Source organism: Artemia franciscana, chromosome 11 (assembly GCF_032884065.1).
Source record: "Artemia franciscana chromosome 11, ASM3288406v1, whole genome shotgun sequence".
Lineage (NCBI taxonomy): Eukaryota > Metazoa > Arthropoda > Branchiopoda > Anostraca > Artemiidae > Artemia > Artemia franciscana.
The window spans coordinates 42,582,879-42,609,288 of NC_088873.1; the positions used below are offsets into that span (position 1 = coordinate 42,582,879).

At 34.4% G+C, this 26,410-nt stretch overlaps 1 protein-coding gene across 13 annotated transcripts in view; it reads left to right on the plus strand.

Annotated features, from left to right (window-relative positions):
• LOC136033249 (IQ motif and SEC7 domain-containing protein 1-like) overlaps positions 1 to 26,410 on the plus strand; it is a 359,466-nt gene that overhangs the window by 238,727 nt on the left and 94,329 nt on the right. For 2 of the 13 annotated variants that reach the window (XM_065713980.1, XM_065713981.1), the window contains exon 1: positions 26,315 to 26,347. The exons of 8 other annotated variants lie outside the window; for them this stretch is intronic. Coding sequence is in view for 1 of the 5 variants with exons in the window: in XM_065713983.1 (XP_065570055.1) it covers positions 14,616 to 14,713 (98 nt within the window). In the remaining 4 variants the exon portion in view is untranslated. Of the gene's footprint in view, positions 1 to 14,574; positions 14,714 to 26,314 lie in introns of those variants that run through there. 3 more of the 13 variants (XM_065713983.1, XM_065713977.1, XM_065713979.1) reach the window with 3 other exon arrangements.

The following is a 26,410-nucleotide window of genomic DNA, read 5'->3' on the forward strand; positions in this document are numbered from 1 at the left end:
GAGCGGGGTGTCGAGGAGGAAAAGCCCCTTTCATATACGGAGTAATTTCTGTTCGTTTTAAGTTTTAATGTCGCTCCTTACTTTCATTTAAAAAAACTTGTTTTTTTATTTAATTTCTGAAAGTTTTTGAATTAATGCATGTCTGATTTTGGCTCTCCGTACATAAATTATAAAAAAGAAATTTTTATATTAATTCTTTTTTTGGCTAAATGGCTTTCTCTTAGTTTTGATCAGACGATTTTGAGAAATAAGGGGTGGGGAAGGAGGTCTAGTTGCCCTCCAATTTTTCGGTTACTTAAAAAGGCAACTAGATCTTTTATTTTTAACGAACATTTTTATTAGTAAAAAAAATACGTAACTTAAGAATTAACTTACGTAACAAACTTTTATATTCTTATATTTTTGATTATATATATGAGGGGGTTGGTCCCCTCGTTAATACCTCGCTCTTCACACTAAATCTTGTTTTATCCCAATTCTTTAAGAATGACCCCTGAATCAGAAAGGCCGTAGAATAAATAGTTGAAATTATTTAAAAAAATTTTAGCATAAAGAGCGAAGTATTTATCTCCTCCTAAATACCTCACTCTTTATTCTAGAGTATTTTCAGAACCCCTCATATGCGTAATAATCTCTGTTTATTTTAAGTTTTAATGCTTCTCCTTACTTTCAATTGAAAAAACTTTTTCATGTTTACATTTTCATTGTTTTTTTTTATAGTAATGCTAGAAAGTCCTGCGCCCTTTTCATTGAATTTCTCTTCCCCCATGAAATATTCCTCCAAGGAAAGATCCTCCCATATAGCCCCCTCCCCTGAACCCCACACCCAAACCAAAAAAATCCCCCTGATAACGTCGGTACACTTCCCAGTAACCATTACTGTATGTAAACATTGGTCAAAGTTTGTAACTTGCAGCCCCTCCCCCAGGGACTGTGGGGGGTAAGTCATCCCCAAAGACATAGTTATTATGGTTTTCGACTATGCGGAACAAAATGGCTATCTCAAAATTTTGATCCGTTGACTTTGGGGAAAAAATGAGCGTGGGAGGGGGCCTAGGTGCCCTCCGATTTTTTTGGTCACTTAAAAAGGGCACTAGAACTTTCGTTTTTTAGAGTTTCGTTTACTATTGAGCTGGGTCGCTCCTTACTACAGTTCGTTACCACGAACTGTTTGAAATTTCGCTCATAATATTATGTTAATTCTAGTAAACAAAAAAAATTGTTTCACTTTACATTTTTGTAAAATAATTTCTAGTTGAGCATCAGAAAGAAATTTAAGCATGAAAAGTTACAATATCTTCGTTATTAAAAAATATTTAGTTAGATTTGAACACGGACGCACTTTTTGCTTGTCAGGAATGAGCTATTTCTCACTTATATTTTATGCTTTTGCATTTTATCGGTGAGCAGTTTTTTTTTACGTTTCCTTTTTAATATATTTGTTAATTAAAGGCTGGACACATGTAGCTTTTTCGGCGCCGATTTGAGTTTGAAAATTTTCTAGTTTTTCGGTACCATTTTACGAAAATGTTTTGTAGATTTTTTAATCAAATGAAGTTTTTAGATGTTAAAAATTAAATTAAAAATAGAACTCGATAATAATGATAAAAAAAATAATAAGGTTTGATCAATATTGAAGCTATTGATAACCTGCAGTTGATTAATGGCGTCCATGATGTATAGTTCAGAAATCTTGCGCAAAGAGCGTTGTTTTTGTACTACCATCGATTCTCGCTCATCAGCTGGAATCGGTGCTCGAAAAAATCTACTTGTTTCGGGCCCTGAATTGTAAGTTAAACTGCCCTTGTGAGCGACATTGCCATCTAGTCAAAATATTTATGCTGAAAGCGCTATACAATAGCGACAATGTAGGCAGCAAATTTTTTAGTTTGAAAATCTCTGATTCTTGAATTGTAAAGGCAATTTTAACTAACGACAGATCCTAATTTAAATAAAGAAGACCCGAATGACCCATTGATAAAGAGGAGTCTTTAATTCCTTTATCATCATCATCTATACAGGTTTATTTTATTTTACTATGTAATTCAGGTTAAGATAATTCATGTCATGCTACGTTTTTGTTAATAACCGTTAACATATAACGGTTATAATAATTTTTGTATATGATATCTTATATATATATATTTACATATATATATATATATATATATATATATATATATATATATATGTATATATATATATATATATATATATATATATATATATATACATATATATATATATATATATATATATATATATATATATATATATATATATATATATATATATATATATATATATATATATATTCATATATATTTATATTACAATCTATATTGAAATATTGTTAAAATGCTACAATTTTCATTTCTTATTTGTTAATACCATTATCTATTAATTAGTCGTTATTTGTTAATTATTTCAGTTACTCTGGACTAGCTTAAACCCTACAGTTTTAGTTCTATTGATTTACCAATAGATTTTTTTTATCAACTGACAAAATCTTCTATGTATTCTGCGTAGTTCAATGTTAGGGACGGCACAGTCCCCATACATTCCTCTCGACAGACTGAACCCCATTAAGATGTTTGAGGCTGTACTAAATAGTAACTAAATAAGGGGCTATATGGACTATATGCATAGGCACCTTCATTCGGAGTGGGTGTTACTAAAGGATCATCCTTATTTTTTTTTATTAGAAATTGAGTCACGGAAAACAAGCTTGAAAAGGTGGCAAAAAACCCAAAATTTTCTTGGGTTTTGTGAATGGGGACTTACCACTATTACTACTACTAATAACTCACACCGCATCAAGCCGCCTGAGACCAAAACAGCTGCACACGCTAGCAATCCTAACGTGTTCAAAGCGTCCCTCCTCTTTAAACCCTCCCAAGGAGTTCTAATTTTCCTTAAATTCCTCCTTACGACCTTTTCCCACCCCCTTTGGTCGTTAAAAATGATTCTAATCCCGTCCAGGAAAGTAAAGGCTTGGCGACTAGACTTAAATTTGAACAGAATGTGTAGTGCCATCTCGTTGTTCATTTTGAGTTCCACCTAAGAAGGTTATAATTAGTCGAAAAGTGACAACCAAGTGTGACTATTTATGCTATAATAAAGCATTAGTCAATAATTAGTCAATAAAGCATAATTAGTCGAAAAGTGACAACCAAGTGTGACTATTTATGCTATAATAAAGCAAAAGATTACATAATAATAGCCTTTTAGACTTTAGTTTGTTCAAAAGTTTTAATTAAGCTAAATAATGTCGTTCAAACATGGAGATGACCTTTAAAGCACATTATTTTTGGATTTAAAAAACTTGTATTTTTGCATTCTAAGAGAAGAAAATAAAATGTTAGCTGGCATACTATTATTATTAGGAAAGATGGTAGATGCTGTGAAGATTTAAAAAAAAGAATATCAAGGCCCGGGGATTTTTCACAGCTGAAAAAATTGCAAGAACAGGAAGATAAATCTATAAACTAAGATTAGAATATTGAAAGCCATGGTAATGAAAGTGTTTAAGCAGGTCTCTGAAATGGGGGCGCTTAAAAAAGTGAAAGACGGTTTGTTAATGTTTTCCAGAGTTTTAGCTACTCGTTTGACTCAAATAATATAGTATGTATCAAATAATAATATAATATAGTATGTCAAATATAGTAAGCCAAAGATGGTTTGTTCAATGTTTTCCAGAGTTTCAGCTATTCGTTTGACTCAAATAGTATAGTATGTATAGTATGTAAAGCATAACATAGTATGTATCAAATAATAATATAATATAATTCAGTGTGTCAAACAAGTTCTTTTTTTTTGACAGATCTCTCTTGAAAGAGTTCTCTTGACAGATTGCTTAGGTTTATACTTTTTGCCCTGGGCCAAACAAAAAGCAGTTCGTCCTCGAATGAGGTGAGAAGAGGTCATAAGTAAGGATTTGAGAGAAATTGTAACTTCATCGAGGAAGAGGGAGGATGAAACTTTGAATAGGTGCAGTGGGGGAGGTAGGAAGAGCTCATAAGTAAGGAATTGAGAGAAATTGGAACTTTATCGGGGGGAGTATGAAACATTAAATTGGTTACAGTGGGAGAGGTGGGAAGAGGTCATAAGTAAGGATTTGAGAGAAATTGGAACTTCATCAAGGGGGAAGGATGAAACGTTGAATAGGCCGCAGTGGAGAAGGAGTGTGGGTGGTTGAGTTTAGCTCAGGCAGCTTGTTGATGCAATAAATTGTCAGTAATAGTAGCTATAGAATATTTTTTTGAATATATCGATATTCAGTAGTATTATTTAATTTTTGAATTTCATTCGCATTTGAATTGTATTGGACAAGACGGTATTTCGTTTCTCTTTTGATGGGAAACCTATTTTATCACCTATATATAAAAATTGGCGGGAAAAAATTTCCCACGAACATTTTGCAGCTACGCAATATTTGAGTTAAGCAAAACTAAACAGGTCGATTAGACTTTCGTAATGGAACTATGTAAAAACCTGAAATACTTTGATTTCCCTTTCAAGCACTTTTCCCTTTTAAGGAAAGATTTAATCTTCTTTAAACCAGTCGTTTATCGGTCTTTAATTCGCATAATTGTGCAATTTGCTACCTGATTACCCACTAGATAAAACTGGATTGAAATGTTTTCTAAAACATACACAAAAAACATAAGGATCAGTTTCTTAGGCTTCTTTGCTTCTAACCAGTTCTGACAATTTAGAAATCACTAATTAATAAATTAGTTGTAAAATCCATTGAATTAAATAAATAGTAATTTGTGTTATTTTTGGTTTGTTCCTGGAAGATGCGGTATTTGAAAAGATGGCGGATAATACAATATTTAAAATTCGTTGCGTAGTAGCCTGTTTTTGGTACATAAAAAGTGACCTTCTGTTCAACCTGTTGACAATTTTAATAGTTTACTGGTCGTTAGTTACAAAATGTTCAGTTCACTATTTGATCTCCTATTGGATAAAGCAAGATTGAAATGGTTTCTAAAACATACACAAAAAAACATAAGGATCAGGTTCTTAGGCTTTGTTGCTTCTAACCAATTTTGACAATTTAGCACTCACTGATTAATTCATTGAATTAAATAAATGATAATTTGTGTTATTTTTGGTTTGTTCCTGGAAGATGTAATATTTAAAATTTCTTGCGCAGTGGCCTCTTTTTTGGCACATAAAAAGTGACCTTCTGTTCAACCCGTTGACAATGTTAAAAGTTCACGAGTCAAAGTTTACTGGTCGTTAGTTACAAATTGTTCTGTTTGCTACTTGATCTCCTATTGGATAAGGCTGGATTGAAATGATTTCTAAAATATACACAAAAAACAAAAGGATCAGGTTCTGAGGCTTTCTTGCTTCTAACCAGTTTTTGACAATTTAGCACCCACTAATTAATTAATTAGTTGTAAAATTCAAAGAATTAAATAAATAATAATTTGTGTTATTTTTGGTTTGTTCCTGGAAGATGTAATATTTGAAATTCGTTGCGTAGTAGCCTGTTTCAAACAGTTCGTGGTAACGAACTGTAGTAAGGAGCGACCCGGCTCAATAGTAACCAAAACTCTAAAAAAAGGAATTTTGATACCAATAGCTACATCAAAAGAATTGCATTTTAATGCTAATTTTAAATATATAAGTTTCATCAAGTTTAGTCTTACCCATCAAAAATTGCGAGCCTGAGAAAATTTGCCTTATTTTAGAAAATAGGTGGTAACACCCCTTAAAAGTCATTGAATCTTAACGAATCTTAATCTCACCATCAGATTCAGCGTATCAGAGAAGCCTATTGTAGAAGTTTCAAGCTCCTATCTACAAAAATGTGGAATTTTGTATTTTTTGCCAGAAGGCAGATCACGGATGCGTGTTTATTTGTTTGTTTTTTGTTGTTTTTTCCCCAGGGGTGATCGTATCGACCCAGTGGTCCTAGAATGTTGCAAGAGGGCTCATTCTAACGGAAATGAAAAGTTCTAGTGCCCTTTTCAAGTTACCAAAGAATTGGAGGGCACCTAGGCCCCCTCCCACGCTAATTATTTTCCCAAAGTCAACGGATCAAAATTCTGAGATAGCCATTTTTTCAGCGTAGTCAAAAAACCTTGTAACTATGTCTTTGGGGACCACTTACTATTCCACAGTCCCCGTGGGAGGGGCTAAAAGTTACAAACTTTGACCAGTGCTTACGTATAGTAATGGTTATTGGGAAGTGTACAGATGTTTTCAGGGGGATTTTTTGGTTGGAGGGGGGGTTGAGAAGAGGAGGATATATTGGGGAAAATTTCCATCGAGGAATTTGTCATGGGGGAAGAAAATTTCCATGCAGGGAGCGCAGGATTTTCTAGCAATATTAAAAAAAAACAATAAAAAATAAATATGAAAAAGTTTTTTTTTTAGTGGAAGTAAGGAGCAGCATTAAAACTTAAAACGAACAGAAATTATTACGTATATGAGGGGCTCACCTCCTCCTTATACTCCGCTCTTTACACTAAAGTATTTTTAGTAATTTCAACTATTTATTCTACGGCTTTTGTGATTCAGGGGTAATTCTTAATGAATTGGGACAAAATTTAAGCTTTAGGGTAAAGAGCGAGGTACTGACGAGGGGATGAACCCCCTCATATATATAATAAAAACATGAGAATACAAAAGTTCGTTACGTAAGCTAATTTATAAGTTACGTATATGTTTTACTAATAAAAGCATTCGTAAAAAGTTGAAGGTTCTAGTTGCCTTTTTAAGTAACCAAAAAATCGGAGGGCAACTAGGTTTCCTCTCCCACTCCTTATTTTCTCAAAATCATTCGATCAAAATTATGAGAAAGCCATTTAGCCAAAAAAAAAATAAACATGCAAATTTCGTTTTAATTATTCCTCTGCGGAGAGCCAAAATTAAAACTTGCATTGCTTCAAAAACGTCCAGAAATTAAATAAAAAAACAAGATTTTTTTAACTGAAAGTCAGGAGCGACATTAAAACTTAAAACGAACAGAAATTACTTCGTATATGAAAGGGGCTGCTTCCTCATCAACGTCCCGCTCTTTACGCTAAAGTTTTTTACTATTTTAAAAAGTAGAGTTGAGAGAAAGAGTCAAACTTTAGCGTAAAGAGCGGGACGTTGATGAGGAAGCAGCCTCTTTCATATACGAAGTAATTTCTGCTCGTTTTAAGTTTTAATGTCGCTCCTTACTTTCAGTTAAAAAAAACTTGTTTTTTTTATTTAATTTGGTACATAAAAAGTGACCTTCTGTTTAACCCGTTGACAATGTTAAAAGTTCACGAGTCAAAGTCTACTGGTCGTTAGTTACAAATTGTTCTCCTATCAAACAGTTCGTGGTAACGAACTGTAGTAAGGAGCGACCCGGCTCTGTAGTAACCAAAACTCTAAAAAATGGAATTTTGATACCAATACCTACATCAAAAGAATCGCATTTTAATGCTGATTTTAAATATATAAGTTTAATCAAGTTTAGTCTTACCCATCAAAAGTTACGAGCCTGAGAAATTTTGCGTTATTTTAGAAAATAGGGGGAAACGCCCCCTAGAAGTCTTAGAATCTTAACGAAAATCACACCATCAGATTCCGCGTATCAGAGAACCCTACTGTAGAAGTTTCAAGCTCCTATCTACAAAAATGTGGAATTTTGTATTTTTTACCAGAAGGCAGATCACGGATGCGTGTTTATTTGTTTTTTTGTTTTTTTGTTTTTTTGTTTTTTTCTTTTTCCCAGGGGTGATCGTTTCGACCCAGTTGTCCTAGAATGTTGCAAGAGGGCTCATTCTAACGGAAATGAAAAGTTCTAGTGCCCTTTTTAAGTGACCAAAAAAATTGGAGGGCACCTAGGCCCCCTCCCACGCTAATTATTTTACCAAAGTCAACGGATCAAAATTCTGAGATAGCCATTTTATTCAGCGTAGTCTAAAAACCTTATAACTATGTCTTTGGGGACGACTTACTCCCCCACAGTCCCCATGGGAGGGGCAACAAGTTACAAACTTTGACCAATGCTTACATATAGTAATGGTTATTGGGAAGTGTACAGGCGTTTTCAGGAGGATTTTTTTGGTTGGGGGAGGGGTTGAGAAGAGGGGGATATACTGGGGGAACTTTCCATCGATAATTTGTCATGGGGGAAGAAAATCTCCATGAAGGGAGCGCAGGATTTAATAGCATTATTTAAAAACACAATGAAAAAATAAATATGAAAAAGTTCTTTCAGCTGGAAGTAAGGAACAGCATTAAAACTTAAAACAAACAGAAACTATTACCCATTTGAGGGGCTCACCTCCTCCTAATACCTCGCTCTTTACGTTAAAGTATTTTTAGTAATTTCAACTATTTATTCTACGGCTTTTGCGATTCTGGGGTCATTCTTAATGAATTGGGACAAAATTTAAGCTTTAGTGTAAAGAGCGAGGATCTGACAAGGGGGCGAACCCCCTCATATATGTAATAAAAATATGAGAATACAAAAGTTCTTTACGTAAGCTAATTTATAAGTTACGTAAATCTTTTACTAATAAAAATATTCGTAAAAAATTAAAAGTTCTAGTTGCCTTTTTAATTGACCAAAAAATCGGAGGGCAACTAGGCTTCCTCCCCCGCTCTTTTTTTCTCAAAATCATTCGATCAAAATTATGAGAAAGCCATTTAGCCAAAAAAAAAAAAAAATTCAAATTTCGTTTTAATCATTCCTCTGCGGAGAGCCAAAATCAAAACATGCATTGATTCAAAAACGTTCAGAAATTAAATAAAAAAAACAAGTTTTTTTAACTGAAAGCAAGGAGCGACATTAAAACTTAAAACGAACAGAAATTACTTCGTATATGAAAGAAGCTGCTTCCTCATCAACGCCCCGCTCTTTACGCTAAAGTTTTTTACTGTTTTAAAAAGAAGAATTGAGAGACAGAGTCAAACTTTAGCGTAAAGAGCGGGGCGTTGATGAGGAAGCAGCCTCTTTCATATACGAAGTAATTTCTGTTCGTTTTAAGTTTTAATGTCGCTCCTTACTTTCAGTTAAAAAAACTTGTTTTTTTTATTTAATTATTGGATAAGGCTGGATTGAAATGATTTCTAAAACACAAAAGAAAAACAAGTTTCATGGCTTTTCTTCTTCTAATCAGTTCTGAAAATTATTGAAGAGTTCACTAATTAGTTAACTAGCTGTTAAATTAAATAAAATTAATTAGTAATCATTTGATTTATAAAAAGTATGTTCATGAAAAGACGCTGTGTTTGAAATTTACGCGCAAGGTGATGAAAACATATGAAATTATTGATAGCTTTTCAAATATTTAGCTAGTAATTAATTTTTTAATTTCTTAGATGTTATTATATTATTTTTTTTTTATTTGCTTAATTTTCAAATATTCATTTTTAGTAGTATGCTAAGCTTTGCAATAGCATGAGGAATTTCAAAGATATAAAAGCGATACAAAATTACCAGGCTAATAAGACAAGTAGCTACGATTAATGGCTCTATTAAAACATTGATTACCGAAAGCTACGGTATATTGAAATATCTTTTCTTTGGTTAGTAGGGCAGAACAACCGATCACTTCTAGTAATTTTTTTTCTTAGAAAACACCTCTTAAGTGGCCAAAAATGGTAAAAAAAATTTAGTTTTTAATTGCGTGAAAATAAGGACACCGCTCTGCGTTTTAAACAGTGTTCTTACCCTAAGGCTGTGCACAAATGGCCGTGATTTTCAAACAGTTTGCGGCAACGAACTGTAAGTAAGGAGCGACCCGGCTCAATAGTAACCAAAACTCTAAAAAATAGAATTTTGACACCAATAGGTACATCAAAAGAATCGTACTTTTTATGTTGATTTCAAATTTATAGGTTTCATGAAGTTTAATTTTACTCATCAAAAGCTACGGGCCTGAGAAAACTTGCCGTATTTTCGAAAAAAGGTGAAACAACCCATAAACGCCGTAGAATCTCAATGAAAATCGCACCGTCAGATTCAATATATCAAATAACCGTACTGTTGAGGTTTCTAGCTCTTATCTGCAAAAATGTGGAATTTAGTATTTTTTGCCAGAAGGTAGATCACGGGTACGTGTTTATTTGTTTTTTTGTAGTTTTTTTTTCAGGGGTGATCGTATCGACCCATTGGTCCTAGAATATTGCGAGAGGGCTCATTCGAACGGAAATTAAAATTTTTAGTACCCTTTTTAAGTGACCGAAAAAAATAGGATGATAACTAGGCCCCTCCTATGCTCATTTTCTCCCAGAATCACCCGATCAAAAATTTGGAGTAGCCATTTTGTTCAGCATAGTAAAAAAATATCATAGCTGTGTCTCTGAATGTGACTTAATCGCCCACAGGCCCCGGGGAAAGGGCTGCAAGTTATGAACTTGCCCATTGTTTACTCATAGTATTGGTTATTGGGAAGTATATAGACTTTTTCAGGGGGTATTTTTTCTGGTGAGGCGGGGGGGGTCAGGTGGAGGGAGTTACGTGGGAGGATATTTCCATGTATTAATTTTTATTGGGGAAGGAAAGAAATTTTCCATGAAGGGGACGCCAGATTTCAAAGCATTGATTAAACAAGAGCTAAGAGCTCATATGGCACTTGTGACGAGGCGAGAAGAGATAAGAGCCAAGAGATAATATGGTATGAGCTCTAACAAAAACCTATGAATCAATAGATTGATTTAAAAAGGAAAATAAGAGGCTTAATGCCGGTCAGGATTTAAAATAAGAGCTCTGAGTCACGATGTCCTTCTAAATATCAAAATTCATTAAGATCCGATCACCCACTCATAAGTTTTAAATACCTAATTTTCATTTTTTCTTATTTTTCAGAATTAACCCCCCCCACCCCAATAGATCGGATCCGTTCCAATTATGTAAATCACGTATGTAAGGCTTATGCTTATTTTTCCCACCAAGTTTCATCCCGATCCCTCCAATCTAAGCGTTTTCCATGATTTTAGGTTCCCCCACCCCAAACTTCCCCCAACGTCACCAGATCCAGTCTCGATTTAAAATAAGAGCTTTGAGACGCGATATCCTTCTAAATATCAAATTTCATTGAGATCCGATAACCCGTTCGTAAGTTAAAAATACCTCATTTTTTCTAATTTTTCAGAATTAACCCCTCCCCTAACTACCCCAAAGAGAGCGGATCCGTTCCAGTTATGTCAATCATGTATCTAGGACTCGTGATTATTTTTTCCACCAAGTTTCATCCCGACCCCTCCACTCTAAGTGTTTTCCAAGATTTTAGGTTTCCCCCCTCCAACTCCCCCCCAGTGTCATCAGATCCTGTCGAGATTTAAAATAAATGCTCTGAGACACAATATCATTCCAAACATCAAATTTCATTAAGATCCCATCACCCATTCATAAGTTAAAAATACTTCACTTTTTTCTATTTTTTCCGAATTAACCGGCCCCCCACTCCCCCCCAGATGGTCAAATTGGGAAAATAACTATTTCTAATTTAAGCTGGTGCCGTCCCTGATACGCCTGCCAAATTTCATCGTCCTAGCTTACCTGGAAGTGCCTAAAGTAGCAAAACCGGGACCGACAGACAGACCGACAGACCGATAGACAGACCGACAGAATTGGCGATTGCTATATGTCACTTGGTTAATACCAAGTGCCATAAAAACGATCAGAAATTTAAAAAAAAGTTTTTTCTCTTCTGAAAATAAGAATCAACACTAAGACTTAAAACGGACAGAAATTATTACGTATATGAGGGGGATTTGCCTCCTCGTCAATACCCCGCTCTTTTCACTAAAGTTTATTTTAGTACTTTCTAAACAGCAATTTATTCTAATTAAACGGCCTTTGTGATTCAGAGGTCATTCTTAAAGAATTGGAACAAGATTAGAGTTTTAGCGTAAAGAGTGGGGTATTGATAAGGTCGGTGAACCCCCTCATATACGTAATAATTTCTGTTTGTTTTAGGTTTTAGTGTTGCTCCTTACTTTTCAGTTGAAAAAACTTGTTCTTTTTTATTTAATACCCTACTTAACGCCACATTCTTATACTAGAAACCAATGATAGCTTTGAGTGTCCAAATGGCGTTATCTTAGGCAAAAAAATAGTTTACAGAAGACTTTCATTTGAATACAAAATTGAAAAAAATATTGCCCTCCCTCTTATATTTTGCGAATTGGTGCCCCTGAGCTAAAAGTGCTGAAAGTGGGTTTTAGGGTTTGTTAGCCGTAAATGAGGAGCAGATGATGATTATACAATGAGGTTTCTTTATTCCTTCAAGACCTGTAAAAATGATCTTTGATAGCAACAACTGCAAACTCTTAACTTTTTCTGCATGTTAGAAAATATAAATGTGTTTAGGGAAAACCATAAATAATTTTATAGACCCTACTGGCTAAGCTTGATGACACGGCGACAACAGATGATTTACAACTAAAAACTCTTAAAAAAAACAACAAACGAAATAATAAAAACAATGCAAATGGAACCAATTCCGCTGGGACTTCCTCTCAACCGTCCTCAGTGAAAAAACAAAGAAAAGAAAAATCTCAAAAACACAAAAATTCAAAGAGAAGAATCGCCTTTTCGCTTTAACTGTAAAGAAAGTAACAATTAATTAAAATTAAAAAATAATTTAATTAAATTAAATTATCAAATAATTTATTAAATAATCAAATAATTTATTATTGAATAATTAAATTAAAATTAAATTAAAAAATAATTTAGACTTAAAAAAATTATTTTTAAATAAAAGTCCGTATTAGACTTTATAGGTTGCATTTTTCTCCGTATTAGTCCGGGATTTTATTATTATTAGCGAAAAAGATGTTTCTCTTTTTACTTTCTACTTACTGTCTCATTTGAATTATTATAATCGATTTTTCTATATTTTCTTTTCATTTTGCTTTTAAGTGAAAAGGTAGCTGTGGTATAAGAAATTATTTAACAAGACAGGACAAATTGAACGTTCAATTTAATTTGCACTAACATTATATTGTTTTCCAAACAGTGGTAGCCTAAATAATGCGCTTGTCGCTGTCGGGATTTCCAGAGGTACTCTAAATTTTACCAAAATTTCGTTACTAATTAAGTATTACTAATTAAGTATGCTAATGCCAGTCACTTGCGCAGAATAGTGAATTTCAGCCAGCTCCAGTTTAATCATGCCATTCAAAATTTTTCGTTTTGCTTACCTTTTTTTGCTAAAACTGGCTGAATGGTATTTTGTATCTTCATTACGGAGAAAAATTGAAGTCCTTATCTCTCCCCTTCCTACATTTACAATGTTGGTAACTTTCACTTTCCCTTTGCTTTTCCTTTTTATTTTGAAAGAAAGTGATGATTTATTGACTCAATGGCTGATTATTTAACCAGTATGAAGAAAAAGGAATGTATATATAGCAAAAACAAAACAAAAAACACTCCAACAAAAATATGTCAAAATACATTAGCTTTCATGGCACGTAAGAATTCATTCTGGATTGTGATTTTGAAATTATGAATATGAAAGTAGGATTCAGCAGAAAAACTAATTCTGAAATTTTATGCCCTCATGATTAGCTAGGTTTGTAGACCATGTAAAAATTGGGAATGATAAACCAAGTTTTAGAACGGCCTTCTAAACTCTAGACATTCCTAGTCTAGAGTAGATCCTCCCCCTTAAAGTAGACATGACACTAATGTGCGTAAATACATTAATACCCGTGACATTTATATGCGTAAATTTCAAAATTATTGCAAAGCTAATAACAGATTGGACACCTATTACCTTTCTCCCTAAATAATTTGCTTCTAACAGTAGTTCAACGACAGAATGAGCTTCATTGTTAGGGTTCTGCATCTCAGGGCATATTCATGATTTTTGGGGGAGGGGGATATTATTTTTTTGAAGGGGATGGGGGCTAAAAACATTACAAAGCTTCAAAAATTTGTTCACATGCCTTTTTGTTACCTTTTAATGAGTGGGACAAAATTTCAGGGGGGGGGGCTGAAATATGGTAACACTTCCCCTGAAGACGGCCTTGCCTGCCAATCACTACTAATCTTGGGAATGCTTCATTTATATTTTTCTTGTAGATTATTTCGCATTCAACATTTAATGCTGTCACTACCAATACCAAAAGAGGCACTTGCGTAGATTATTTATTTTTTTTTGGGGGGGGGGGGAATAATAAAAAATTCTCAGTTTGAATGAGGAATACCAAGAAATCCAGGAAAAAATTAGGTGTTGAGGTGGCTGTCACCGAGTCCCTCTTCCCTTACCCTTTTTTCCATTTCTACAAGGCAGTGATTATATTTTCCCTTTTTTACCTTTGATTCATTTATTTACGGCACTGTAAAGCTGTTTTTTAAACCCATAATCAGAGGGGGAGGGGTCCCTCACTAAGAAAATATTGTCCACCATATTTTAATTTTAAATATTATCCCTGTATTTCCTTGTTGTTTACCAGTTTAATCTGAATTAAAAAATCAAATCCTTCGCTGATGCTGACTTGGATTTTAAGCAGCTATGCGATAGGCCTTTTGGTTTTGAGAAAAAAGATGGCGGGCAAGCATTAATTTTTTTGCTGCCAAACACGGATATGAATGGTACGGAAGTCAACCTGATTTTGATCATTTCAGGTCAGTTTGAAAAAAGGAATAGTGAAAGAAATTTTCAATGGATAAACGAATTAGGAAGTTAAAATCTCTTACAAGGAAATGGAGTCTAAGTTCACCAAGTCTATTTGAACCAGTGATATGTATTGAATTTATTTGGTACGATAATATGTCTACTTTAGTAAGCATTCTTCGGGGGGAGGGCCAATGGAAAATTGGGGAAGTAAAAATTCTCAGACTTCTGTACCTGGAATCTTTCACTTGTATGAGGCAAGCTTGCTTATAAGTAAATTTTAAAATAAATGAGAGTCATTAATCAGCTCAAAACAATATAGTTTTTTCTCACTAGCTAACTTTCACAATTTAGTAAATAGAATTATATCATAATCAAAAAGTTGCATCTCCTTAAGAGGTACAGCATTACGTCTGACCACCCTGAGGGGTGGCCAAAGTGGCGCCTTCCATCGTTATATGGATTTTAGCTACTATAAAGGTACATTTAAATAAGTGAAATTAATTTTATGCATAGGTCTTTTGATTGATGTACTAAATAAAATCGATCATATTTATATTTTGAGGATAGGAATAAAAAATCTCACTTTCATAAAAACATAGGAGAGAATTCCGAAATTTAATATTGATGAAAAGTTAAAAGTAACAATTGCATAAAAATATCAATCAAAGAAGAAGCAAGGCGGGGGCGGATAAGGGTTTTGATAATGCGATATAATTAAATATCCGGGTTGCTCTGGATTTGGATATTACTCAAAATACAAACAGTGGTGTAGCCTGGTTCCTATTTCGAAAGAGTCTTGGTCATTGGGGAGTAGTGGCGCCAATTCCCGAAAATTCAGGAGGGTGGCAAAGACTATTTCATAAAGATACAAGGTGACATACTTTCAAAAATCTAGAGAGGCAATTTTGTTGGTCTTTCTATCTTTTTAAACGAAAATGCTGAAAAAGATATTTTTAAAAACTTAGAGGGCACAACTGCCTTCTGGTCAGTGACGCCAACTGAGGGGAACTAGGGGTATGTGCCCACTCGACGCAGATTTTTTGCCACATCTAGATTTTAAAATACACATTTCTTTGACATTTTAATTGAAAAAATAAACAAATTCTCCCCGCTCTATATTTTGAAAAATTCGCATTGTCTGTCTAAACTTCTGTGAATTTACGCCATTATCTTTAATTGGCGTCCTCTGCTGGGGACGGAGGAATTACTCTGGAAAAAAATTTATTGGCACTGCAAATTAAAAATAAAAGCATCATTCCTACAAATGTTCATCTGTTGTTGGGCTCTGAACCCTGGGTTTCGATTTACTACTTACCAAAGTTATGATTTTATATTGACGGAATATATAGATGGTGGGCACCTACACATTAATCTAGTTGGGGGGGGGGTAGTTGCACAAAAATTTATAGAAAACAAAAATTACACAATTTCCGTGCCCGTGCATAGAGACCTTCATCCACCTGTATGGGTATCTAAATGTCTTTTCTTTTTATTGTTTTTATTTCACTGTCTTCCCGAAGTTTTGAAATTCTGACAAAACATTTTTATATTTAAAAGTATATCCATTTTTAAATGAAAACACCCCAAAGTGTATTGTTGAAATTAGGGAGAGATACTTACCCCTTCCCCCCATCAATTGATGTCATTGCCATCACTGTCATGCCAAAAGATCGTACCTGACATTTTCACCTTCTGGGATAACTGCCAACAGCAGTTTGCTTGGTGGCTCTCAAGGGGAAGATCAGAAAATCATAGTATGATTGAGCTTACAGTCCTTACACTGCATTTTTGATTATCCTTTTGAGAACAGCTTAGAAAATTGGTTTCGGCGATTCTTTCAGAAGCGTTAAAATGTCTGGTACGGCCTTTAGGCTTGATAAGGGTGGTACGTACTGTTCTCTAACAACTGGGTTTTTTGGGTACCTGTCTGAGTAACCATTTTTCACAGTAAAGGTAATATATAGTAGTGAAATGTTTCTTTAAACATGACACACATTTCATAGTGCGTAATTAGGCAAGTTGACGGACCGTCAGCAGGAATATATATGTCTGAGCAATATATTCATTTGCTTACTTGGTATTCGATCAGGTCAGCGCTAAACATTTGTCTTTGCGCGTGCACGAAGGCGGGGTCATGAAAAGGGTTTTAGCTTGCGTGGTTTTAGATGTCTTTCAAAAATCTTCAATGGAGAGTATAGGACTTTTTGCTGCTATATATTACCTTCACTGTGCCGTTTTTCTCACACTAAGGTCTTCGAAAAATGGAGTTCTATACTGCTTTCTGGAACAATAATGCAAGAAAGGTTGTGATAGCTAAGACACGTTCTGCGGATGAAACATGACAAATTCCCAAAGATCATCCTTTTCGGTTATCTATCTAGGGTCAAACGAAAAGTGGACTTCCATTCGTGGACGGTTGTCCACGAATAGAGTATGAAGAGGTCGTCTATCCAGTGCCAAATAAAAAGTGGACGTCCTTTCGTGAACAATCGTCCGCGAATGGAGTGGGAAGAGGTCGTAAGGAGGATTTAAAACAAGTTGGAACTTCTTGGGAGGGAGTAAAGAGAGAAACTTTGAATAGGATAGGAAGGAGGAGGAGCGTGTACAGCTGTGTTGACATTAGACGGGTTGGTGATACAGTCAGTTGTTAGTAGTATAGTGACGTTATTTATGCATAATAAATCAACTATTTGACGCATATTCAGAAAATAAGTGAATGATGTAATCATAGTCCAAGACAAAGCCCCCTTTCCTATCAGGGGGGAAATTTCGTCAAAATCTGGGGGGGGGGCAAAGTTGGAGTCAATTTTCTCAAGTCAAATGATAATAGCCAAATGAAAAATGTGCCATCTAGTACCACAAAGGCAAAGGTATACTAAAGAGAACTGATCTATTATTGTGGTTGCTTGAATTTTATGGGCTTACTTAGTCTTGACGAGATTTTTGCAAACGTTAAACTTCAGCTAGTGGACTGGGGTTGGGGGAAGCTGCATCTTACCAAATACCAAATTACACCCCTGTTCTTAATACGAAAAATTAGCTATGTTTGATCACTGTGTATAGGACCGGATAAATGGCGATTGGAGGGATTGGGTCAAATCGGGCCCTGAATTTGAAAGGTCCCTGAATCGATATCAAATTGAATAAAAATTTTATTAACGGAAAATTTTGTTAACGATAACGGAAAATTATGAATTGTTTAAACAATTAAAAATATATTTATTTTAAGTTTGCATTGCTATGATATTTATTTTTGTATTTATTATTTTTGAAATTTGATCAACGTGACATTTGATATATATATATATATATATATATATATATATATATATATATATATATATATATATATATATATATATATATATATATATATATATATATATATATATATATATATATATATATTTAAATTTTTAACAGATAGAGAGGGCTCTGCAAAAGGAAAATCTAATCACGCGTCCCCACCTATTCAATCCGGGACTGACTATAATGGAAAGGGTAAACACAGTGTTTTAGTCTAGTTACTAATGTCCATGATAGATTGGCCAAAAATATTTTAGTTTGTAATATCTTTCTTAGGTATGTCATTCCGTATCCCATTCAGTCATCAGTCATCTGATAAAAGGATGTATCTCTTAGGATACTCCGATCTAATACATCATTATCCTTCAAGTGTCTGCTCAAGGATTTGAATATTTTGTAAATATCTGCTCAAACTCATTAACAGATAATTGCGCACCAGATGCCGAAGAATTATCTCTTCAGTAAGTGGATTACTTATCCTTGCCGTTTCTGAGCCGTGAAGATTAATCCAGGGTTCTTTCACACTACCCACAAAACGTTTCAAGTTAGCATAATTTTGGACTTCATGTTACTTTATGTCCGTAACCATAGTCCGGTCTGTATCGTCTGCAGTGCTTAGCAGCATTGCCAATGCTTTGTGACAAATTGTTCCATTTTTTTTTTCAAAATTATACCACAAAAGATTCTTTTTGGTACGATTGTAGCAGCATATCCCATCATATTTCGACTTTAAAGACAAAATTAGGAAAAGCAAACAATCTTTTTTTGGCTCATAACTTCATCTCCCCTCAGAAACTAATTTGAGCACTGTTTTTTTTTTTTTTTTTTTTTTTTTTTTTTTTTTTTTTTTTTTGGTATGATATTTAGTTTGAATTCTGTCAATATTTCTTTTTTTGTCACGTTAAAATTCAACGAAGATCACTTTTTTGCTTAATATTTTTAAATTCAAATATTTTGAAAAAGTAGAACTTGACCCAGTGAATGTAACCAAATTGTACCAAAATATAAAAGAATCTTTTATTGTACCACAAAATACTTGGAAATACCGCATTTTACCAGTACCTCTAAACTATGCTAAAAACGGTGCAACTATACCGTGTTGGCAGCACTGGTGCTAACTAGACTTGAGCCCTACTTATAATTTTACGTTATGTAAATTTATGGTACATTACGGAAAAATTTCAGGGAATTAGATTTTTTTAAATCATTTAGAAATCCTCGGCTGACCACCCAACTGGTCCGTCAACGTATCAAACAGTTCGTGGTAACGAACTGTAAGTAAGGAGCGACCCGGCTCAATATTAACCAAAACTCTAAAAAATGGAATTTTGATACCAATAGATATATCAAAAGTTCCGAGCCTGAGAAAATTTGCCTTATTTTTGTAAAAAGGGAGAAACACCTCCTATAGTCATAGAATCTTAATGAAAATCACAACATCAGATTAAGCGTATCAGAGAACTCTCCTGTAGAGGTTTCAAGCTCCTATCTGCAAAAATGAGAAATTTTGTGTTTTTGCCCAGAAGAAAGATCACGGATGCGTCTTTTTGTTGTTGTTTTTTTCCAGGGGTGATCGTATCGACCCAGTGGCCCTAGAATGTTGCGAGAGGACTCATTTGAACCGAAACTAAAAGTTCTAATGCCCTCTTTAAGTGACCAAAACAACTGGAGGGCAACTAGGCCCCCTCCAACGCTAATTTATCCCAAAGTCACCGGATCAAAATTTCTAGATAGCCTTTTTGTTCAACACAGTCGAAAAGTTGAACATTTATGTCTTTGAGGATGACTTAATCCCCCGCAGTCCCCGGGGAGAAGGGCTGCAAGCTATGAACTTTGCCTATGGTTTAGATATATTATTAGTTATTGGGAAGTATGCAGACGTTTTCAGGGGGAATTTTTTCTGGCGGAGGGGGGTCGGAGGTAGGGGATTATGCGGGAAGATCTTTCTATGGAGGATTTTTTCATGGGGGTGCCGGATTTCCCAGCATTATTTAAAAAACGATCAGAAATTAAATTTTAAAAAAGCAATTTTTTTCAGCTGAAAAAGAGGAGCAAGATTAAAACTTAAAACAGATAGAAATTATTAAGTATATGACAGGGTTCACCCCCTCATCAATAGCTCGCTCTTTACGCAAAACTTTTTTAGTGCTTTCAAAAGGGCTTTTGATTCATTCTTATGGAATTGGAAAAAAAATTCAAACTTTAGCGTAAAGAGCGAGGTATTGACGAGGGCCGAATCCCCTTTAAAAACATAATAATTCCTGTTCATTTTTAGTTTTAACGCTGTTCCTTACATTCAGTTCAAAAAACTTTTTTTTTTTTAATTAAATTCTCTAAGAGGGCTAGGCTTTACCTAGAAATATTGAGAATCTGTTTTGCTGGAGCATTCACTTTTCTAAAATAGCTGCAATAAAAACTAAATTTTTATTTCATACTTATCAATGTTCTTTTTACGCACGCCTTTAATTTAACTCAGTTTTAATTTTTTTTGAAGTTTTCCACTCTTCTATTCATTTTTCACATCGTGTGCCGTTTTTATTTTATTTTATTTATTTTATTTTTTTTACATTGGCCTTAGAAAAGTTTTTGCTCTGGACAGTTTAAACCCCCTTTGAATGACTAAACAAAGATAGATTTAATTTTTTTATAATCTGAAAAGAAAAGTGTTTTTGAAAATACCATCGTTTTCTTTTAATATTCATAGACCTTCACGATCTCTTAATGATCTCACAACGGTCCTGAGTGGGAAAATTGATATCACATAAGTGAAGATGGAGATGGGGAAAAATTATACTGGAGAGGCCAGAGTCCCAGGGATCCTCCGGTAACAGAGACTGAAATTTCTTGCATTAATACCATGTAACCTGTCCAGGGATTTGTAAAATATTAAGGCTACTTAACGTGTTTTGGTTTTGTATCGCTCAAAGGCACATTAACTATAATTTTGATTAAAATCAAAAGAAACCAGTAGGGCACTGATTTCTAGATGGTGTAGCATACCAATGTTTCTATTACAGTGCATGGAGTCTGTTTTTTGTGCTCAGTATTTGTATACTTTGGGCCCTTACCACTGGGGTAGCACTCCTTATGTCGCCTCTGAAGGCCCAATGTTTTAATTTTTTGAATGTTTTCATTAAATACCTATCTTGAAATTTGTACCTGAACTCATTTATGGTTGTGAAGTTGACCAGACGCACATAAGGTGTCAAGATACCCTTTGCTCGGTTTAAACTCTTAAAGTAGAAAGGAGGGGGGGTTCTGCCTCCTTCTGTACTTCTCAGAATATAAGGTGTTACACACAGTTCCACCACGATTGACACAGTTTCGCCACGTTTGGCATCGTTATCATCACGCTTAGCACAATTTCTGATACGCCTTTGAACAGTTTTTGCCACGGTTTTCGAGATTCCGCCACGCTTGGCACGTGCCACAAGGTATACTTGATTCTCAAAAGTGTGAATCCCTTCGGGTAGAAATGAAAGCTTTAGTTTGTAATCGATTTTTTTTTTTTTTTTTATTTCAAATGCTCTATTACAATCTGTCCTATATCCTGAGACCAAGAAAAAATTATACATGGGAGACACACCGCCTATTACTAAGCTGATTCCATGATTTTGTTGCAATCTAGCATGTCCTTGACTTGGCCCCGTTTATTCCCTGTTTAGGGTTAGAAAATATTATGGGGGAGGGGGGTCAATTATTGGTAAAACCCACTTGTAAAAAAAAGAAAAAGAATAATTCTTTAGCTGTAGTTTAATATTTTCTTTAAGCCGATAAATGTTTCTTAAGGATTTTTTAAAGTCAAAGCATAGGAGACGATGAAACGGTCTAATGAGGATTAACACTAGTAAATATGTTTATAAAATTTCCTTTAGAATAAATACGATCAGAATTTGGCATCAATTGTTTTACCAATGTAATTGATAGTCTATGACCAGGATTCGATGATGAAGTTGTATTACTGAATAGTTCATTTAGATGTGGATAATAAGAGAATGAATAATCGTGGGAATTTCAGCAATTCATGACATTCAGGGGCTATCAACTCTGAGTAAATGCTCTACGGTTTCTCGTACATAATTAAATAAAAAAAACTAATTTTTTTAGCTGAAAGTAAGGAGCGACATTAAAACTTAAAACGAACAAAAATTACTCCGTATATAAAATGGGTTGTCCCCTCAGCAATCCCTCGCTCTTTACGCTAAAGCTTTTAATTGTTTTAAAAAGTAGAATTGTGGCAAAGAGTCAAACTTTAGCGTAAAGAGCGAGGGATTGCGGAGGGGACAACCCATTTTATATACGGAGTAATTTCTGTTCGTTTTAAGTTTTAATGTCGCTCCTTACTTTCAGCTAAAAAAATTAGTTTTTTTTTATTTAATTTCTGAACGTTTTTGAATTAATGCATGTTTGGTTTTGGCTCTCCGCACATAAATTATTAAAATAAAATTTGTATATTAATTCTTTTTTTGGCTAAATAGCTTTCTCTTAGTTTTAATCAGACGATTTTGAGAAATAAGGGGTGGAGAAGGAGGCCTAGTTGCCCTCCAATTTTTCGGTTGCTTAAAAAGGCAACTAGAACTTTTAATTTTTAACGAACGTTTTTATTAGTAAAAAATATACGTAACTTATAAATTAGCAACTTACGAAACAAACTTTCATAATCTTATATTTTTATTATGTATACAAGGGGGTTTGTATCCTCGTCAATACCTTGCTCTTTACACTAAATCTTAAGTTTTGTCCCAATTCTTTAAGAATGACCCCTGAATCAGAAAGGCCGTAGAATAAATAGTTGAAATTACTAAAAATACTTTTGCATAAAGAGCGAGGTATTCATCTCCTCCTAAATACCTCGCTCTTTATGCTAAAGTATTTTTAGAACCCCTCATATGCGTAATAATCTCTGTTCGTTTTAAGTTTCAATGTTACTCCTTCCTTTCATTTGAAAAAATGATTTCATGTTTATTTTTCATTGTTTTTTTATAATAATGCTAGAAAATCATGCACTCTTTTCCTTGAATTTTTCTTCCCCCATGACAGATTCCTCCAAGGAAAGATCCTCCAACATAGCCCTCTCCCCTCAGCCCCAACCCCAAACAAAATAAAATCCCCCTGAAAATGTCTGTACACTTCCCAATAACCATTACTATATGTAAACACTGGTCAAAGTTTGTAACTTGCAGCCCCTCCCCCAGGAATTGTGGGGGAGTAAATCATCCCCAAATACATAGTTATTATGGTTTTCGACTATGTTGAACAAAATGGCTATCTCAAAATTTTGATCCGTTGACTTTGGGGAAAAATGAGCGTGGGAGGGGGCCTAGATGCCCTCCAATTTTTTTTGTCACTTAAAAAGGGCACTAGAACTTTTCATTTCCGTTAGAATGAGCCCTCTTGCGACATTCTAGGACCACTTGGTCGATACGATGACCCCTGGGAAAAAGAAAAAACGAACAAACAAATAAACACGCACCCGTGATTTGTCTTCTGGCAAAAAACACAAAATTCCACATTTTTGTAGATAGAAGCTTGAAACTTCTACAGTATGGTTCTCTGATACGCTGAATCTGATGGTGAGATTTTCGTTAAGATTCTATGACTTTTAGGGGGTTTTTCCCCCTATTTTCATAAATAAGGCAAATTTTCTCAGGCTCGTAACTTTTGATAAGTAAGACTAAACTTGATGAAACTTATATATTTAAAATCAGCATTAAAATGCAATTCTTTTGATGTAGCTATTGATATCAAAATTCAATTTTTTAGAGTTTTGGTTACTATTGAGCCGGGTCGCTCCAGTTCGTTACCACGAACTGTTTGAAAATGGCTAATCTCCAAAACCGTGTCCAAGATTTTGTTCGCGGAAGGATTAAAAAAACGGTACTTGTGTATTATTCAGAACACACTCAATAAGTGAAGTTAGGTTCCTTTGTTAAACAAACTACGATGCAGGTACGTTTTATGAGAAAATCCGGTTTCATAGCCACAAAGACAAAACTCAATTATTTTTCAGGATAAGGGGTTGTTGCCCACAACAAAAAAGTGCGTCAATGGACACAAAATGACTTTACACGGTATTTGTGTATTATTCAGAACACACTCAATAAGTGAAGTTAGGTTCTTTCCTGAAACAAACTTACGATGTCAGGTTAGGTTAGGTTATAAAGTCATGTTATGTACATTAACGCACTGTTTTGTTGTGGGCAACAACCTCTTACCCTGGAAAAATATAATTGCCTCTTTTTCAGTCTTTGGCAAATCTCAAATCTTCATTTCAAAATCTATGTTCAGACACTATCTTCTATCACTATATGTAGCAAACTAAATTGAGTTTTGTCTTTGTGGCTATGAAACCAGATTTTCTCAGCAAAATTCTTGAGTGTGTTCTGAATTGAATTGAATCAATTGAATAATGAACAAGTATCAAATATTTATTTAAAATGTACCTGCATCGTAGTTTGTTTCACGAAAGAACCTAATTTCACTTATTAAGTGTGTTCTGAATAATACACAAGTACCCTTTATGCTCTTACGAGAAGGAACGCATAGTGATAGAAGATACCTAACCTGATTTAACTTCACCTATTGAGTGTGTTCTGAATAATACACAAGTACCAAAAAAATTTACAAAACGCATCAAAAACTTGTTTGTAGGCCTATGCATTTTACTACTATTTACGAATCGGATATTATTTTTTTCAGGGGGGGGGTGGTTCTCACATGGTAAACCCTGATAAGGTGTAAATTTCTACTTTAGTAATTCAAACAATAAGATCTAATTATCACTGTCCTTGGTATTTCAACATTGATTCTAAAATTTACTCCATAGTGGTAACAAAATACAAATCATTCTAAAAGCGAATTAAATTACTTGTCATTTTTTTTCCCACCCCACATACAAAAGTCTAGAATTTTTAATGCTCTCTGATTTATACAGCTGGTAACGTATTTTCCGTGTCTCCGTAATCCGTTATAGGATTTTGTGTATTTTACAAAAGAGATTCGTCTCCTCTTTCACAGTTTTGTGATATGATACAAACCTTAAAACGTATAAATGTTCTATGCATAATTCATCTATTTCAACCCCTTGTATCCTCAAACGATATTCTGCTTCAATTCAGGAAGATGCAGGAAGGAGGGGGGGGCGAGGATTTGCTTTATAGTTTTTTTATATCTTATTTTATGAAAATACTTAAAAAGGTATATTCATAATTTATGTGGGGAGCCATTGGTGCTTTCTGCTTCTCATAGTAAGCAGAGTAATTGCCAACACTGTTTGAACATATATGTCTTAGAACGTATATAGTAATTTACTTTGTAAAGAGGGGGCACAGCTTTTGGGGAACCTAGGGGAACAAGATTCGAAAAAACAACAAACAGGCATACTACGCAACAAATATAACGAAACTATGTACAGATATAACAAAACGAATGAAAGGCTTAAAAATAGGAAGAAAAACAGCTAAAGGAAAAGAGAAAGCAAAAACTCTTTTTTGAGGCTTTCCTTATCTTTTATTGTGAATTATCTTCTAATTATTTGAAGAAACCCCGGAAAGGGCCGTAAAACTTGAAGTTTAAAGTATAAGGCACATTCAGGAATTCAGTCTGTTTTTGTTGAGCTAAGAAAGGGATTTTTGAAGGGCTATATTGGGAAGGAGGGATGAATTTGAAAAATTTAGATCAAGCAATTTATTAGAAAGTATACTAAACTGAGAAAAATCCTAAGAAATTTGATATCCGGGAGGGAGTGGTCTGAAATTCCTCACTACTACTTGCCTAGTTTGGACTGTTAAGGCATGTTTAAATTAAGTTACGTGTCTTGAACAGGCACTTAACCTGAACTTTTTAGAGAGGGGGCATAATGAAGAAAATTTTGGGGAGGGGTGAGCAAAATAAAAAAACAATTTTTTTGAAAATATGAATGATAAGTGTCCAGAAACCCAAAAACGCTCAGTACTTCGGGGGGGGGGGGGTGGTGGTGGCTTGGATTAAGGTACCAGTGTATTCAGCTGGAGATGGATTAGATCCTCCTCCCAAAATTGTTCGTAAAAATACAAAGGACGGAGGTAATCTGACTGTTTAATCTGAAGTTCGGCTTATTTATTCTCACGGTTCAAAATGGCAACACTGATGAAAACGTGGTACTGCCCAAAAAATTCATGATTTTTAAACAACTTGAACATTTTTATCATCATGATTTTGTGCAAGGCTAATTTTGATAAACACGAGTTCTATTTGTAAGCTTTTGGACCATATGTTGAAATTCCCCCATATAAAAGAGCTGTGCCACTCCAAAACAATATCTTGGCAATTCCCCTACTATTTACCCTAATTACTGGGATAAAACAACCAAAATATAGTCTAAGGATTGCGTAGGTCTATGGATTCTCTTTCGGCAAGTTTCTGGCGAAAGATCAAAAACTCCGACAGAGAATTAGTCTGGTTTCTGATCTTGCCGTGTTAACAGTTGAAACGTATAGGATATATTATTTGTGATTTGTATTTAATTGTTATTTAAAACAGTATTCTGGAGTATT